Raw genomic sequence first — 18,882 nt, 5'->3', positions numbered from 1 at the left:
TCCTCTAACGTAGCCACAGAGATTATGGCAGAAAGATACAAAGTCACCCCTCCTAGGTCCCGGCTGTCTTTTGGTAACTTCTCATAGAATCTCATTGCTCCTTATGGTGACTCAGCACTGTATCCCCAGATTTCCCAGTCTAGACAGGAAAGACCTTATTCTTTAGTACATTGGGCATCACTCCCTTTCCACAGAAAACTATAAACGTAGTTTAAGAATAAGGAGAACTGTGCTCGTGAAGGGACTCGGCAGGGAGAAGCTCTCGCTTATGAGCCTGACAACCTGAGTTTGGTCTCTGGACTGCACTAATAAAGGTAGGAGAACTGACCATCATAGGCATTCCGGCTTGCACATGTGTGCCCAAGAGCATGCGCACATGCATGTACATGCCCACACAGACACATACATGCGTACACACACACAAACAACAACAATGGTAATAATAATAATAAATTAAAAATAATTTGGAGGCTTTGTAGCTGGGCTGTGAACACATGGATGAATTGTTGTCTGCTCAATGGAAACGGCAGGGTACAATATTACTTCAGTAGTAGTGAGGATACAGCAAACCCATCTTACAGAGACTGTTTTCTCTTCAATATTATCCCTTCTTATAATGCATGAAAAACAGAGAAATAGTCACATTCAGATGCATCCAAACCACCAGGGAATATTTACCCTTCCACATTTTTCATATTTGCCCCAGCCAACCTGTTTTTGAAAATAAGCCTTTGAGTTCACATTAATTCTGATTTTATTTTTTGACATGTGACTTGGTCTAAAGGACCAAAAAAAATTCATAATTCATAGTCTGAGAGATAAGGAGGGTCATTCAGTTTTGCTCCAAAAGCCCCGGCATGTTTACGCTGAGAAGAATGTCAGCTTGGTGCTGAGGAATCACAACTGGCAGGCCCGGATATTGCGTTGTGCCCCATCCTCAGAAATCTACTGTTGCGACCCTATGACAGAACGAAGGGTTCAGAGTTGGGAGGACAGAGGAGGAGCCCAGCCGTCACACTCTGTCCTGTGGCCTGTGTTCCTAGCCTGCCCTAAAAGAGACATGGATTTATTTATCTGTCCAGAGACTGCCTACCAAACAAGCAACTGGCGCCTGGGCTGGGCGCCTCATGCAAATAAAGATCATTAGCCACAGATTCATTCCAGACACTAATCCTTTCCAGGGCTGGAGGCGCAGGAAGAGAGTCACCTCAGAGTGCAGCCACTCCCTGAGGCCCTGTTTTCTCCACATTCTTTCTCTGCTGCCCCTCATTCTTTCCAGTTCCCACTTTATTGCTTAAATACACTGTGTTCTTTAGGAATTCTTTTCCCTGTGGCCTTTCGGGGTGTTATTTTAAAGAGTTTAGATATGTACCTCACTGTTGCTCTGTCTGACCAACCTGGGTCCCTCTCCCTTTCTCAAATTCTACTCAAGACATGACATTTCTAGGTCAGTAACAAGAGCACTGACTGGCTATTCTTTTTGTTTTTATTTTTATTTTACGGTATTACTGGGATTTGAACCCAAGGTTTCACCCATGCTGGTCAGTGCTGTGTTTCTGAGCTATGCCCCATTCACTTTATTTACTCCTAATTTTGAAAGAAGTTCTCACTAAATTGCCCAGGCTAGCCCTGAACTCACTCCGTAACCCAGACAGGCCTTGAATTTATGCCCCTCTTGCCTCAGTTCCCAAGCAGCTGGGATGATAGGCCTACATCATCGGCCTGCAGCTGATTACTCTTAAGAGATGTGCCACTTCAGATGCCTGGGCCCCAGCCCTGCTGTCGCTCCTCAGAACTCTCCATCCTGTGCGTGATTGCTGCTGGAGATGGCCCCGCCAGCAGCCGTCCCGCCAGCAGCCACCCCGCCAGCAGCCGCCCCTCCAGCTTTCCTCTGGCTGCCCAGCTGGCATAGCACAGAAAGAAGGATTTCTGAGTTGCCGCAGACAGCCTGGCACCTCTCCGAGCCCCCTGGTGAATTGTAATTGGCTCTTAAGAGTGACATTTCATTCTAGAACTTTTATTTGCACCTATAGATCCAGGGGCTAAAGCTCCAGTAGGCATCTCTCTATTATCTGGAAGTGCAAATGGAAATCCCATTGAACTATTGAGTTGAAGCCTGTTTCCCACTGTTTTATTTAGGATGGGCTGTCTCCAACTAAGAGTGAGCGTATCTTTCCCTCTCAGCGCTGATTAGCTGCACAAAGTATAGCTCCTGCCATCTCCTCAGGAGGAGTGGAGGGCAGGCTGCTCAGAGGCCATTTTTTTTTAATGGATACTTAAGGTTTTGGAGAGTGTGTGCCCTGCTCACTGTGGGGCAGAATCAGTTATTATTTGGGAAAGCCCAGCATCTCCCCATACATAGCTTAGAACTGGAGCCCCATCATGGCAAGGATTGCTGGGCCCTCCTGGTACCGTGTCAGCCAGATGAACTGTGTAAGCATCCTGTGCCTTTTGTCCCTGTTAATGGATTTATCTGCTGTTTCTCAATTACTGATTCCATTTCTTCCTGATTTTCACTCTTCCTCCCGACTCTTTGCACTTCACTTTTGCTGCAAACATTACCAGTTTTTAGCTTAGGAAGATTAAGAACCGTCTAAGGGAGGGAACATGGGAGATGGCTCAGTTGGTAAAGTACCTGCAAGCATAAAAATCTGAGTTGGGATCTCCAGGACCACAGAAGCTGGGCTTGGCATGGTGGCAAGCATTATATCCCAGTGCTGGGGGGTACAGAGAACAGGGCAAGCTCTTGGTCAACCAACTTAACCAAGAGAGTGATCCCCTGATACGGTGAGAGATTCTGTCTCAAGAGAGACAGAGAGAGAGAGAGAGAGAAATGAAGACACCTGACATCAGTCTTCAACCTCCACACCTGTAATATTGTCACACACACACACACACACACACACACACACACACACACTGATTGAGAAAACCATGAGATGAAGTGAAAAGATGCTGAGTTCTGCTGCTATGAGGGGTGAGGGGAGGGTCTAGAAAACATCCTGACTGGTTCTGAGTCAGGGCCTTCTCAGATTGTGGGCCTGGGTAGCCTAAGGCATAGCAGTGAGGTAGGTACCACACAACCAAAACTGTGAGTAAATGTTTGTCCCTAGATTCTGCGCCTCTGGTGCCTCTCTTGTCTTTCCTCCCTCTGGTACGCAGGCACTACAGCAGCTTGCTGAGAGAGCCCCTCAAAGCCAAGTGTCTAGTCAGGCAGTGGTGGCACATGCCTTTAATCCCCAGCATTTGGGAGGCAGAGGCAGAGGGATCTCTGTGAGTTCAAGGTCAGCCTGGTCAGCAGGGCAAGTTCCAGGACAGAGAAACCCTCTCTCAAAAAAACCAAATCAGAAAAACTCGTGTCTAAGATAGCCAGCTCTAGAGGAGGGCTTGGCCATCTGCTGCTGTGCACAGAATACAAACCCTGTGCTCGACAGCTAGACAGAAAAGCGGGTATTTTTATTATACATTGTTTGCTTCACACCCATGCCTACCCCCCCCCCAGAAGAATATCACCCTGTGATGTCATTACACCCTCCAGTGTCACGACTAGGCTCACTACAGTTCTTTGACAGCAGGAATGGCACACTCAGGATTCTGTCCCATTAGGAATGGCATAGTCTTCAAGACCAAAGGCCGCCAGTGATTTAGACCCAGGATCCAGTTTCCCATTTGTTCTCTGATAACACACAACTTGTTCTGCTTGGAGCACAGAGCCAGTATACGGCTGTGCTTCTCAGAGGGGCCCTCCCACCTGGACACTAGCATTGCATATCCTTGGACTCCACCAAGACCTGCGGAGATATATGAGCTGTAGTCTGTGTCTGTCAAGCTTGAAAACCAGCACACTTTAAGACTCTTAACCTATTTTACTTAAAACCAGATATCCAGAAGTCTAGTAGTACCAGCTCAAGCAGGATTCTGTCCCGTGATGGACTATAACCTGCCCAAGTCACAAACTACTAGTCATTGTAATGTTTGTTGCCTCCTTGGGTGCCTCAGTGGCCCTAATTCCTGAGGTCACCTCAAATGACATGGGGAGCTTCATAAACACATACTGACTCCCAGGCTCTCATACTGGGCATGGGGCCTGGGCACCACTGCTTTGCAAAAGCCCCTCAAGTGATGCTGAGGTTCCATTTGGTACAGCGTCCCCCTGCTAGGGATGTGCTAACCATATGCCACTCGTCCCCTTCTCCCCCCAACCCTTTATCTGAGCCTTGTGGTACCGTTCCAAATATCCCAGGAAACCTCTGTCTACATATAACCCAAGACTGCAGTATTTTTTTTTTGCCAAGAAACAATCCCAAAGAGTTCCTCTGTGCCCTTTGCTGTACATGTGTGCAAAGGCAGCCTAGTGAAACCTTTTCATTTTTCCTTGACGTTTTACAGGCTGCCTGAGACCTCTAGCCTCTTCCAATGGCTACGTGAACATCTCGGAGTTCCAGAACACCTTCCCCGTGGGAACTGTGATCGCCTATCGCTGCTTCCCTGGATTTAAACTCGAGGGTTCTGAGAACATTGAATGCTTACACAACCTTATCTGGTCATCCAGCCCACCCCGGTGCCTTGCTCTGGAAGGTAACACATATAAGTCTTTTGGAAGTGGGTGTGGAGATGGGAGGCGTCTCATTGTGGCCAGGAGTGACTTTTGCTTGCCTAGGTCCAGTTTATTCACCTGCCACGGAGCTATCCTCACATTAGACTTGCCCCCCCTCCCCTCCCCGCCCACCACCATTCTTAATAAGGGGAAGAAGGCAAATATCAGAAGCTGAAATAATCAGATGTCAGACTGCGAGATATCGCAAAGTTAAATGAAATGCCTTCAAAACCTAATTTTCTCTGCACCAAATGATAGCAGATGACACTGTGGCACCGGCCGCCTCCGTCTCGCCCCTCGTTTATTGTGTCAGTGTTTCCCTCCTTTTCCCAGGCATTATAGCTAAGCCGTAAATGTTCGGCTGTAAGACACTCTTGGAAGTCTGTAAGCAGGAGCCCTCTCTGCCCTGTTTTTATGACATCTGTCTGGTTATAGGGGGATGCTGCTGAAGACCACTGTCTGTGTTGGCAGGGTGTGGGGGTCATGACTTCCATTTCCAGTATCGGAGCAGTGTCCTGGGGTTCCTCACACCCTCTCCCGCTGACCTTTGACATCCAGCTTCAGCCCTGGTTTGTCTTAGGTCTTCAAGTTTCCCTGATGAGCTTCTTCACCTCTGAATTGATGGGGTGGGGGAGGAGTCTCTATGAGAATATGGCAGGGGAAAAAGCTTTCATTCCAAGACCCGTCCAACCCTGGCCAAAACCTAACTCCCCACAAACAACAGCATGTCAAAGCAGACCAACACCCTCAAGTTTACCACAGCATAGCTACCCGATTCCCTGCTATAACCTCAGGAGGAGTGGGCTTGGGAGTGTGCTGGGGGGAGAGGAGACTGGTAGGAGGGAGAGGAGCAATGAGAAGGCTTTTATTTCCAAATGGAAGACAGACATGGAGGGGGCTGGCCAGAGAGGAGCCTCCTTAGAGAGGAGTTGAGAAGTGGTGGGAGGGAAGGGTGACCACTCAGTGCCATTCATTCTACTACAGTCTAGGCTAGTCCCTAAGGTCCCCACACATTCCTATCTCCCACATAGCCTACATTTCATAGGGACAGAGGCCAGAGTAGAGGTGTTAACAGTGAGACACCCTAGTATATTTGAATTGCCTATAACAGTAAGTTTTTCAGTGGGAGCATTCAGTAGGAACTTTGTGTGTGTGTGTGTGTGTGTGTGTGTGTGTGTTTCTTAATCTGAAATTCAAACAGAACTGGCTTTTGTACCTCTGCTTACTGAAGCTGGCCAGCCTAGTCTCCAGAGACAAGGTCACCGATGTAGTCACCTCTCCATTGTCTACCTACTCCAGTGGGCCACGGTGATTGTGAGCTGTCACCAAAGGGCCCGCCTTTCTAGTTCCTGGAGGATTTCCCCTGTTCACATAACCAGAAATCAAGGGTAGTTTGAAGATATTATTGTTATGATTTTATCAATTTGAAATGCCTGTTTTAGGATCTTTTCAAATCTGCCTTAACTGCATCTCAAGTAGTCAGATTCTGTAAGCTTCATTTGGGGACTCTGAGAGCAGCCTTTTATGGAGCCTGGAGAATAAGATATGGAGAGACATAAAACAAAATCTGACTTCAAGAGGCGAGGATCCAAGGTTATAATAGACAGGGAGCTCACAAGCAGTCCATGACGGAAAACGGGCCCCATTGCTGAACGCATGCACTGTTTCTGTTGCCAGACTCAGCCCTGGCCACGGAAAGATCTGGAAACCCTGCCGATGACTGCCTGTGCAAAAAGGCCACTCAGCACCCACCTCCCCCCACCATTTAAATGACTTTGGCATCTTTGTTTTTATTGCCCATCTCTTCAGAATATCCAAGGAAATAGTTTATGAGCCCTTTCAAAGCAACAGAGGTCAAAAGTATAAAGGCCACAAATCTAAACTCACAGGCTGAGTAAGGTAAGGGTTACTTGATCCTCAGGACCACATAGAAACTGAAGCAAGCCGTAATTAGACACAGTAGTGAGCACCTGTAAGCCCAGATACTCAGCATGCGGTGACCGGAGGATTCGTTAGACAGAATAACAAAACAAAATCCTATCTATTAAAAAAAAAAAAGTAAAAATGAAAGCACTGGATTGAAATAAAATACAAAGATTCATGAGGAAGTTATCCAGGGAGTGACATATTTTTCATTCTTCCTTTCATTTTAAAACATTGGTGCATGGCTTATATATCATCGCAGGGGAAACAGCATAGATCAGCATTCCTTGGTAATCTGCCCCTTCACATGTCACATACATTTCCCCTTCTTCCCGTCTTACAAAGCACACATTTCATATAATGTGGTTTTCCTTTATGCTGTAGTAAAAACTGTCTAACTATGCTACATATTGTGTGCTGTGGGGACTTTTGAATCCATCAGTGCCCTGACCGCAGCAGTGAGTGGATGCGGACAAGCAGAGCTGTAAAAATCTTTCCCTAACTCTTTACTTCTTACTTATCCCCAACCTCCCACCATCAGAGGGCCTGTCACTCATGCATGTCACTTTAGCTGTCCCCCAACTCAGCCTGGCCAGTTGCTTGCTCAGCACTCATAGTACTCTGGGTTCAATCCCCAATACCACATAAGGCAGGTCTGGTGGCACATACCTGTGTCCCAGCACTCAGAAGGTTGAAACAGAGATTCAGGAGTTCAAGGCCATCCTTGGCCTATATGGTGAGTCCAGGTCAACCTTGGCTTCATAAAGATACATCTCAAAAATAATAAAATGGGACTGGAGAATTGGCTTCGTGATTAAGATCATACACTACTCTTGAAGAGGACCCGAGTTTGGGTCCCACACTGATGTCAAATGGCTCACAACCACCTGTGACCCCAGCTCCAGGGGAATCTTTGCTTCTCCCCTCCACCTACCTGCTCTCATATGCGTAATTGCACGTGCACACACACATATATGCAATTTAAAATAATACACATCTTAAAAGAATAGATTAGAATAGAAAGTGGGATTGATCATAATTCATGGAGCTATAAGGCTTTTAAATTTTAAAACAATTAATTTTTCTTCTCTTTTATTCTGAGACAGGGTTTCTCTGTGTAACAGCCAGATATAATATTTCTAAGGAAGTACCTGGCACCTAGTGTCAGTCAAGGGTCTACCACAACTCTCAGACTTAGGTATAAAATCACCCTGAGTAGATTATGGCTACGAATAAAATGTCCAGACCCTAAGCCCATGCGTTGTGACACTCTTTGGTTGTTCGGGTGCTCTTTGGCTATCTGCATGTTCTCCTCTGTGTCTGGAAATACCTCACAATAACAATGTCCACTTCACTTGGAGTGCTCTGCGTCCGGCTCTCACCATCGCGTCCTCTGGTCCTTTTGTCGTCTCTTTTCTGCTCTCAGCCCCATCTTTCTGATGAGCAAACGCAGGCCAGGGATGGGTTGAGTACGTGATGGAACCGGAACTTGAGCCTAGGCCTCTGTCACTTGAAGCCATCCGTCTCGTCTAATTACTTTGTACAGATTGCCTTGCAGTCTAACTGAAAGATGATTTGATACCTTTATAGTCGTTTTGAAGTAAAAAAAATTAAAATAATTGCTGCATAGGAAGGACTTTGTCTTTCTAGTGTAGTTGTCCCCTGGAGATAGGCTGGAAGGAGGCCTGTGGGTGCTGTTGGCAGACACTGCTACATCCCAGCAGTGCCAACATTCTTGGCTACAGGGAAACCCTGTTTCAGGGAGCTTAGCAGAGATCATTGGTCCCTTTCAGACTGAGGCAGTGACACTTTGGTGGATGACAGGACTTATGCAGACCCTCGGGCATGACTCCTTCTACCACGTGGCACTGCTTCTCCCCAGAGGCGTGAAGAGCCAGCCTTTGAGAGACAAGGGTGAGTGACCCCATTGTCAAGGTCAGGCTTCATGAGGAGTTGACCATTAGAAATAAAGGTCACGGCAGTGCCATCAGGAGTTCTGAGGGCCACTCTGAGGGCTGTGCATTTGAAGTCCTGCACTGTTACACTTGTCTGACTGACAGTGGTCACGTTCTGGAAGATACCTATATTCCTGTGTTCGTATCATGTGATTTGGCCTCTGCGATGCCTTAAACCACTGCTGTATTGATCTGTTTGGGCAAGGAAGGTGTACTCCATGGGTCCTTCTATGTTGGCATCTTTTGTAGGTCTGTGAGTTTGTCCTCATGTGACTGCATCTTAATTCTTTCCCTTCTCAGGCCCTTTCATCTCCATGGCTGTCACCTCTGTCTCTTTCCCATACATACTCACGTGCTGAATCCAAATCTTATTTTTACTAAATGTCTTTGTTAGTAAGCACAAGCACTCTCTCACTTCCAAGTGCTGAGAGCTCTTTTTACTAAACCAGCAACCCTGACCCAGGCACTGGGGAACTGCAAGAAAGAAAAGGACGTAATTCAGTTATTTGCAGAATTGACCGTCTGTCCTAACAGGAAGAACAAGGCAAATCTCACCATCTAGAGACCTGCATCATTGCCACGGTCTGCGCGTCCCCATGCAGCTATTTTACCATAGAGCACGTCAGAGATTCTGCTCCCGGAAAGGGTAGGAGGGTAAGGGACAGTGGGAGATATCATGGTTGCAAAGTGAAATTTCTACCCAGCAATGCATGGCATTCCCAGGGTCTGAGCAGGAAGCTCCACAGAGCTCACCAGGCTGTGTGAATGCCTTAGCACGTGGAGGGTGCTGGCCCGAGGGCTTGGAGAATGGGTTGTGGGAGGAGAGTGAGGGGCATCAGACAAGCAAGTCAACTGTCCGGGTAGCAGTTCAAAGGAAGCTGGTGGGCACCGCGGTGAGGAAAAGAAGATTAAAATCTTTCTAGAGTGCCTCTGACACTGGGCCTGTGTGGTGTGCCGGCTGTGTGTGGAGGTCGGCTGTGTGTGGAGTTCGGCTATGTGTGGAGTGCAGAAAAGCCCTCTTTTTCTCCAGGAGGATGAACCCCTACGAAAGTGTGTTGTGTCTGGAACATTCTCTTACATCCAGGCTTTGGCATGACCTAGAAGTGGTGAGTGCACTGTGCTTATCTAGTTGCTTATCTAGAAATTCCTGGCAACCGTTTTTCCAAATGGTGGATGAGGGAGAGCAGATCCTGTGGCAAGTGACAAAGTCAAGAGAACAGATGGCTGAAATATGCTCTCAGAATTCAGAATCTATGGCTCATGGTTCCTACGTACATTAAAAACCTCCATCCATCTTCCATCTCCCCCACCTCTCTTTTTTGTGGGGAAGAACGAGTTTGTTTGGGGCTTACACCTTGAGGGGACATGGTGCATTGTGACGGGAAGGCACAATGGCAGGGAGTGAGGTGGTTAGTCACATGTGTCCACATGTATGAAGCAGAGAAGATACAGGGAGTGAGGCTGGGCTATGAAGTCACAAGGCCCGCTTCTACCGCCTAAGGTTCCACTGTCGTCCAGCCTTCTGGTTGAACTCCAGCGTTCTGACACACAAGCCTCTACAGGACATTTTCCAGTCAAACCCCAGTTTTCCGCCGCTGGTCCCCTTCAGGTCATGTCTCTCTCCTCCTGCAAGAGGCGTTCAATCCGGCCTCTCAAGTCCCCAGATAGTGTTTGACTGTCCTGACAACTGTTGAGTCCACCGCTGTCTTGAGACCCCAGGAACTCTCTTCACTCTGAGCTCCTTTTAAGAGGATGTTATCGTCTGTCACAGAAGGGAAGGCCTGATGGCAGATGGGTGAAGTGAGGGCTGGTCATATCACAGTGGCAGTCAGTCCCTAACTGCTGAGTTAGAGGACCCCGATCTCCATTTGGAAGTCCTTCTTTTAGTAGATCTCTAGAAATAAAGTATGGGGCCATGATTCCCTCCAGAAAAGACCACACATTCAGTGAGATTAGGCTTTGAAAAGAAAGACATTCCAACCAGCGCTGTCTGCTGTTTTAATTAAGTGCCTATGAGATTCGTGTATTCATTCTGTGAACGTTTTAATGCTTAGCTGCTGTGGAGTCTGCAAGACCAAGTGACTTAAGTTAGTGACTTAAGATCTCTGCTGCTCTGGGGTTCCTGTAGCTCTTCCTGCTCCTGGTGAGACCCCTTCTGCCTGTGGGGCGGGGGGTTCAGAATGCCCTACCTGTAAATTATCTAGGGTGCTGGCTGCCTGCTCTGAGGCCAGGAAGAAGGGCTTCCGGAGTGAGGCCTTCCTGGTTCTGAGAGACTTGCTGCTGGATGGTTTATTTGTCCATTGGATTATCCCCAAAAGGAGCAGATCACTCTAGCACCATGGTTCTCAAACTTCCTAATGCTGAGACCCTTTTACACAGTTCCTCGTGTTGTAGTGACCCCCATCCATAAAATTATTTTCATTGCTACTTCATAGCTAACTTTGCTACTGTTATGAATCATAATGTAAACATATATGTTTTCCAATGGTCTTGGGGGGGGGGGTCACGACCCACAGGTTGAGAACGGCTACTCTAGACGCTTTGTCTGACAGTTTGAACAGTAGCTACCCCAGGTGTCAAGGCTGTCTTGGCCTCATGCCTGGCATTTGTACTGGGAGCAAAACTGACTGGCCCTCTGAATCATGAGCCCAGTGACCCCCCCAAACATGGCCCAGTTCGCAGGGTGAGAGGGAGTTGTGATCACTGATGGTTTAGTCACTGAGCAGGCTGCCGTGTGGTCTCCTCAGAACCCGCTGGGGCCCAGGGGTCCTTCAGGTCGGCATTCTTTCATAAGAAAAAGAAGAAAAGCAAGAACCCTGTTTGGACAAATGTGAAATAGCTTGAAAGGTTCCAATTTGAGATCAAAGCTCAAAGCCAGCTTGGATGTGGGGGACTCATTTTGTAGTGTACTTTGTTCCCAAGTCCAAACACATTCAGGTGCCAGAGGCGACCAGCCTGAGAGATGCCTGTGGTGGTTTCTCCCCGTGGGAGTCCCACTTTCTCCTGGAAGCACCTAAGGACTTCAAAGAAGAGGCCACAGGAATCTGAGCATCTTTGGATGAGAGGCCTCCTTTGCCTGGAGCAGAGAGCTCCTGGGAGACAGGCTGCCCCACCCCACACACCCAGCGCCCCACTCTCAACCCCAGGGTGTAGATGGAAAACTGAGAGCTGTCTGGGGAAGCAGCCTCTTCCCAGGAAGGTGACTGCCAATCATGGCCCATGATGAAATCTGCTGTCACCAGCTCCCCTCTTCCTGCCAGAATCTTTTGGCTCCTATGTGTCAGCTTCTTGCCGCTTTTCAAGGGCAAGCAAGCAAGGGAGACCCAGAATCTCTCACTTTCCTTCCTGGTGTCCAAATAAAGAAGGCCTGGGTTAGATGTGTAGCTTAGTTCTCTGTAGAGCGTCCCGCCTAGGACTTTGGGAACAAAGGGGATAGCAGAAGAAGAGTCACCTCAGGGACACCGTGGGTCTGGCATTACCCTCCACCCACCCACCCTGCCTCCCCCTGCCCTACGGAGCCAGGTATTGAACCCAGGGCCTCGGGCATGCCCGGTAGGCGCCCCACTACTGAGCTACATCCATAGCACCTGGTTTTTAAAGACAGCATCTCTCCAGGTAGCCCAGGCTGGTCTTACACTTGCTGTCTTCTTGCTTCAACCTCTGGAGCACTGAGATTGCAGGCCTGTGCCGCCATAGCTAGCTTCCTGATGCTCGTTTTGAATGACAGACCACAGAAGACAAAGCTGTAGACATCACCACTGCCTCTACCCTGCTGCCCTCGAACGCCTCCTCTGTGGGGATGAATGGGAGCTGGCTTGGCTATGGCCTGGAAGTGCTGTACCCATTGGGGTCCCCACACACACCCCCAGGCTCTCACACTCCGAACTGCTGTCCTTGGGGGAGGGCCCATGACTCTCTACCACCTCTCCCTTCTGGACTGGCATTCTTGAGCAGGAGGAAACAGTACCCTGAATGCCACGATCCTTGGGGCAGCTCCTTGCTAGAAGTTAGCTCCTCTCCCTCTTTCCAGCCCTGGTCACAGGAGTATCCTCACACCCCCACACTGCCTTTAGATCTCTTGACACTTTGAGGTGCTTCCTGCAAGCCTCACAGTGGCTCCTTTATTCTTGATCACATCCCGGTCACAGTTAGAAGCGGGTATGATGGCAGCTGCAGGGGCCTCCCCACCCTTTCCCAAGCCTCCAATTGGATCTCGGCTAAATTCACTGTAAGCTACTCTGTCTGGACTTGAAGTAGAACAAGAAGAAAGGCATAAGAAAAGTCACGTTCCAGAACATGTGTCTCCTGAAACCCAGGCCTTAGGACCCAGAGGCCCCTTCCTGACTGTTCTTTACCAGGGTACATTCTACCTGGAGAGGGTGCCTCACTTGCACTGCCTCTGAGAGGTGTGTATTTGGAGAGGGAGGTTGTCTTTGATTTTGGGGCATTCGCATCTTCTTGGGGAGGCCAAACAACTGAGAGTCACACAGTCAGCCAGCCTTGCCCCACTAGGAGCAGCTGTCCGTCCTGTCTGCTTGTGAAGGGTCATCTGAGAAACAGGCACACCCTTTGTCATCTTTCTTCAGCCTTGAGGTAATTCCAAGTAATAATCCTTTTACAGAAAGGAAACAGGTTGGGTGACTCCCCTTGGCCTTGGGTGCCACCTACAAAGAAGAAGCGACCCTGCCCCAAGGTGGCGCTCTTTCCCCAAACTTCCCATTGTCTTTCTAGAGGGACTGGCCTCAACCACTGAATGACCTGTTCAGCCACCCAAGGGCACCTTCCTTACCCATCACTGTTCACTCTAGGGTAGAGTTTTAGTATGCAAACATGCTTGCAGGTGTTGGGGGGGGGTGTAGTGGCACATGAGTGTCCCCAAGATGCCCTGCATACCTGCATACAGTGGTGGGCACTATGGGAATTTCTTTCCTTTCTTCCCCCACCTCTCTCCTTTCCAGATAAAGCTCCAGTAACCAACCAGAGTTGCATTGAATGCTTGGGACTCTGCTTTATTAGAATTCAAGTCTTGCTCCCCTCAGCTGTAGTGATAATAGCAGTGACCAAGCGGTCACCCAGCCCCTCCCCCACAGCTTCCCACCCTCTGAGTAGACCAGCTGGCCGGGGCATGGTCTCCATTAGCCTCTTCTGGCCCTCCAGGCTCCCCGCAGATTCACCCGCCATCCCAGCAGCAGCTGGATGCAATATGAAATTGAATCAGCAGAAAGTGAAAAGGGCAGTGGGTGCCTTTTCAGCCTCCCCTTTCCCCGACGCAGCAGTGGGACATCTATTCACAGGCAGTGAAAGGAGGCCTCTGGCTGTATCTGCCCGCCCGGGGCGACCCCCTTCCCCACCTCTTTACACTCAACAGTGGGAGCAGGAGGTTTGGGATGACTGTCCTCTGGGCTCTGAGGCCCAGAGAGCCACTTAGCAAAAGAGCGCCCCCTGCAGCTTTGTTCCAGGCTATCGCTCTTCCAGGCAGCTCTATTTGGTCAGGGTTTTTTGAAAGAAGAGTCTGGTTGGGTTTCTTTATGCTTTGGTTTGTGTGTTTGTTTGTTTTATCTTTTGTGTAACCCTGGTTGGTCTAGAAGTTGATTTGTAGCTGAAGCTGACCCCAAACTTGCAGCAATTCTCCTGCCTCTGCCTCTGAAGTGCTAAGATTACAACTCTGTGCCACCACACTTAGTCATAAAGATCTGGGAAATGCACCCTGAGTTCTGCCTTCTCGAGAGTAGAGGAATGATTTGCTGGGATCCTGAACATCCTAGGGCCTCTTCTTCTCTGGTTTTCAGCCTTTAGCTGTGCAAGTGATGGTTAATTTATCACCTCAGTCAGGAGCCTGGCTTACACCAGTCAAGGTTGGATGGGGTTTGGGGATCTTAGTCTCAAAAACAGAAGAATTTTCATTTGCTTTGAAGACACGCATGCATTTCCTGGGCCTGGGAGAGAGGGCTTGCTCCATGTCAGGGATCAGCTCTTGAAGTCTTGTCTGAAATACTCAGAGGTCAGTTGTGAGCACAGATGCAATGCCCTAGCCTGGACACATGTGCCACTTTGTGTCCTCACAGTGCAATGCCTGTCACTGGCACTGTCTGCCTGACAGCCTCCTTGCTGTGACCCTCAAGAGGTATTGTATTAGCAGGAAATGCAAAACAGCAAGCAATCCTGTTAATTTATTGTTCATAAGCAATAGTAAATTATCTTAATGCTTTTTCCATGCACTGCTCAACATGACAGCCGAGTGATTATAAGAAAATGGTTGCTTGCATGCTACACCAGCATTCGACACAATTGCTGCACCTAATATTTTCTTTTTTTCAGTGATGAGTTATTGCCAGTGATGTCCCCTTCCCTTGGTCATAGATGCTTGTTCTTCAGAGAAACTTTACCCTAATGTTGAGAATAATCTCCTCCTCTCCCACGAGCCCCTCCTCCCTTCCACCAACACCTCTTCCCCTTCCCCCTCCTCCTTTTGCTCCTCTTTTTCCTCCTCCTCCCCTTCTCTTTTTTCTGCCTGTATTGAATAAGAAACATAGACCTTTTTCTTTCAGACATACACGTTGTGGGGCTGGAGAGATGGTCCAGTGGTTAACTCCTCTCCAAAGGGCCAGGGTTCCATTCTCGGTGGCTCATAACCCTCTGTAACTCCATTTCCAGAAGATCTGATGTCCTCTTCTGGTCTCCTAGGGCGCTGGATGCTCATGGTGCACAGACATACATGTAGGCAAATGCCTGTGTACATTGAAACCCCACCCACATACACACAAAAAGAAACAGACAAGAAGACTTAGTTCCTGTTTTTCAAGCAGACCCAAGGTCAGGCTTTGTTTTTGTTGGTTTTTAGGCTTATTGCCTGCTATTGCAACACATAGATGGGACCAAGTTCCCCTTCCTCCTCTTCCCATGGACCCATTCGTTAGACTTAGCCCCTTGCCAGGGCCTGCCTTATCTCCTTTCTTTCCTTTTGTCTTGTTGCAAATGTGACCATCAAACTCCATCTCTCCTGGACTTTGACAATGAAATGATTTTCCTTTTAAACTTCATTTAGGGGAGAAATTTCGTCTGAGGTCAAAGAAACAGGACAGGCGATTCTTCTGTAAGCACAGAGAGCCATCCTCTGCTACCAAGAAACTCCCATTTTTGTGAGTCTAGAAACCCTCTTTAAAAACAAACAAACAAACAAACAAACGTTTTTTAGGTCTTATGTGGATCCATGCCCCAGACAGTGGGGGTTATTTTGTAAACGGAAACCGCTCGTCTGTTTCCTGGTCGCCTAGACCCAAATAATCACACAGAAACTATATTAATTACCACACTGTTTCGCCAATAGCTTAGGTGTATTTCTAGCTAGCTCTTACATATTAAATTAACCCATTTCTCTTATTTTATATTTTACCAGGAGGCTCATGGTTGGTTACCTCTTGCTTCTTGGGCAGCTACACGGCATCTCTTTGACTCTGACTATCCTCTGTGTATATCTTTCTGTTCTGATTTTTCTGCCTGACTATACTCTGCCCTGCCATAGGCTGAAGCAGCTTCTTTCTTAACCAATCGTTACAAAACATATTCACAGCATGCAGAGGGGAATCCCACATCATTCTTCCACAGAGAGGATGCCGAAGGAAGATCACCCCTACCAGACCAGAATCTGCCTCTCCGCAGCCCATCCCTCCATTCTCACCTGGCAGGCCACTTGTCCCAGGGTTCCTGTTTAGGGCAGATGCAGGCCCTTCACCCTGTTCCCTCTATGGCCCTGCAGTCCTTCCCATCACAGCCGCTCTGCAGATGAGCAAGCCTTTGTTTTGCAGGACTTAAGTGGCAGTTCCCTGAAGATGCAGAGAGAATCATCAGCTATGACCAGTGCTTTGAGCCCCTCCCAAGAGGGGCGACTTCATTATGCTGGGATATAGATGACCACTCCAAGTGGGAAATCCTCCGTGTTTGTCCTTAAACCCTAGGATCTCCTCCAGCCCTGCTCCAGGCAGGATTTATTTTCTCCTCTCCTCCCTAGGACATTGGATGACTTGTATTTCATAGTAATAAAACCTCTTGCAATCAGGTACAACACAGAAAGTAATAAATCCCCTCCATCACCATTACTCTGGGGCTGTGCCAGCCTGGCAGAGTACTTTGGGGTCATTCCTTCTGGCTGTTTTCTTTTCCTTCTCTTTACTAGCTCCCACTCCTTCCCCACAGCCCTTCATGAACCATTGCCGCAGCCTCCTTCTGCTTCTTCCAGGTCACTAGACATATGGGTGGGAGACAGTAGAATGGTCCACCAGGCCCTTACACCTTGCATTTGAGACAGTGCCTTTTGTTAGCCTAGAGGTCACAGAGAAGTCAAGGCTGGCTAGGCAGTGCACCCTGAACATCCACCTATCTTCGCCTTCCCAGCTCTGTGAGCTCTATATATCAGCTTGTGTAGCAAACGCGTCACTGGCAGGCCTGTCTCTCCTGGCCAGCCTTTGTTTGTTTGTAGATAGTGCCTGTTATAGTTTGAATATGGAATGTTCCCTGTAGGCAGGCCCTGTGTTTGAATGCTTGGTTCCCAGCTGGCAACCCTGACTTGGAAGGTTGTTGAACTCTCTGGATGGGGGCTCAGCTGTCAGATGTAGGGCCCAGGGTACAGCTGAGGGGGCTATAGGCTGGGTGCACTGCATAAGCTCCTTGCTTCCTAACTGCTGGGGCCATGGAGCCAGCTGCCTGCCACTGCCATGGCCATAGCTGCAAGCCATTCCCATCACACCTTTGGTGCCTTGCAGGGTGGTGGGGTAGGGGGTTCTAGTCCCTAAATCAGTGGTTCTTAGCTTTTCACAGGGCTCACCTAAGGCCACCAGAAAACACAGATATTTACATTATGATTCATAACAGTAGCAAAATTGCAGTTATGAAGTAGCAGTGAAAATAACGTTATGGTTGGGGTGAGTGGGTGGTCACCACAACACGAGGAACTGTGTTAAAGGGCCGCAGCCTAGGGAGGTAGACAGCCACCGCATAAACCATTAACCACAGTAAGTTCTTCCTCCCTCTCGCTGTTTCTGTCAGAGCAACAAGAAAGCGCACTAGCACAGGGCCTCACTATATAGCCCAGACTGATCTTTAACCTCATATCTCTGTCTCAGCCACCTAAACGTTATGGTTACTGGCAGCCCTACCCATCCAGCTTTCGGTTTCTCCTCCTGTATGGGATGTCTCTAAAGGACCTGGAAGAGTTTGGAGAAGACACTGTCTTGCCTGTGGCTCACATTCCCCCCCCTCCCTCACCCTGGGAAACAGGTCTGAAGAGAAGTCTAGGCCTTTGGGCACATTCCAGCTGCTTTGTTCCCTGCTGGTTAAGAACTCAGTGCAGGGCTGGGGAGCTGGCTCCGTGGGTAAAAGCTTGCTGTGCGAGCGTGAGGACCTGCATTCGGTATCTGCATACATGCAAGATGTGGTGGGGACTGGGGGTAGATCTGTCATCCCAGTACTGGAGTGGAGGCAGTTGGTAGACAGGCCATTCCTGAAGGACTCATTGAAAATGGCACAGCCTGAGTCCAGCGAGAGACCCTGGAGAATGATAGAGACATAACAAGCCCTTCTCTGCAAACTCCTTGTCAGAATTTAGTGCGCTAAACACTTGTGCAGCCCACACAGTAGGTGGCTCCCACATAGTAGGTGCTCACTGCATGTGACTTCTGCAGTCACCACTGCAATTTTCTCTTATTTCTCCTAATGTGGCTAAAAACATCGGCTGCCTCTTTTTCCTTGAGCATCTGCTTTGGGGCCGGACACTCTATGCTTGCTCATTTACAGAATTGCTTCTTATTCCTATAAAATCCCTGCAACGTGGGAGTCGCTATCCCTGTCTTCCGATGATGGGAACTAGAGCTCAGGAAGGAAGTGGAAATAAAGTGCCTGAAAAGTGCGTAAAACAGAAAGGAAAAATCCCCAAGGTCCAGTGGTTACTCGGGATCTGAGCCAAGACCCGAGCCCAAGGCCACTGACGTGGTACCCACAGCAGAGCTGCCTGGAGTCGCATCACACGATGATTTGTCCTGTCTTCTCTCCTGTTCTCTCTCCCACTTTCTTCTTTTCTATTCTTCAGTGCTTCTCAAGATTTGTCCATATATCACAAAACTATAGTGCTTTTCCATGGACTAGCATGTGCTTTTTCTTGCGGAATACTGGCACACTTCATTCTAACATGAATCTTAGAAGCACAGTCCATAGACTGAGATGTAGCTATTTTCTTGGTATAACCTACAACCACATCCAAAAGCATGTGTGCACACATGTATATACACTCTCACAGGACCGAGGACTGCCCCTTGTTATCAGTGACTGTTTCCTTATCTGCTAGGACTTTCTATAAGATTAGAACAAGGAAGCAACGATTTTTAAGGTAAAAAAAGAAATGATGGTACGAAAACT

The 18,882-nt window shown here is 48.4% G+C and overlaps 1 protein-coding gene across 6 annotated transcripts in view; it reads left to right on the top strand.

Moving 5' to 3' along the window:
* The window catches only part of Susd4 (sushi domain containing 4), a 125,844-nt gene that overhangs the window by 87,866 nt on the left and 19,096 nt on the right, over positions 1–18,882 (top strand). For all 6 annotated transcript variants that reach the window (XM_087906059.1, XM_085687601.2, XM_085687599.2 and 3 more), the window contains one exon: positions 4,390–4,578. In XM_087906059.1, the coding sequence (XP_087762185.1) occupies positions 4,390–4,578 (189 nt within the window). The remainder of the gene's footprint in view (positions 1–4,389; positions 4,579–18,882) is intronic.

The sequence above is a fragment of the Myodes glareolus genome, chromosome 5 (genome assembly GCF_982192425.1).
Source record: "Myodes glareolus chromosome 5, mMyoGla1.1, whole genome shotgun sequence".
Taxonomy (NCBI): Eukaryota; Metazoa; Chordata; class Mammalia; order Rodentia; family Cricetidae; genus Myodes; species Myodes glareolus.
Note: the sequence above shows the minus strand (reverse complement) of the source record. Positions and strands in the feature narration are given on the sequence as shown.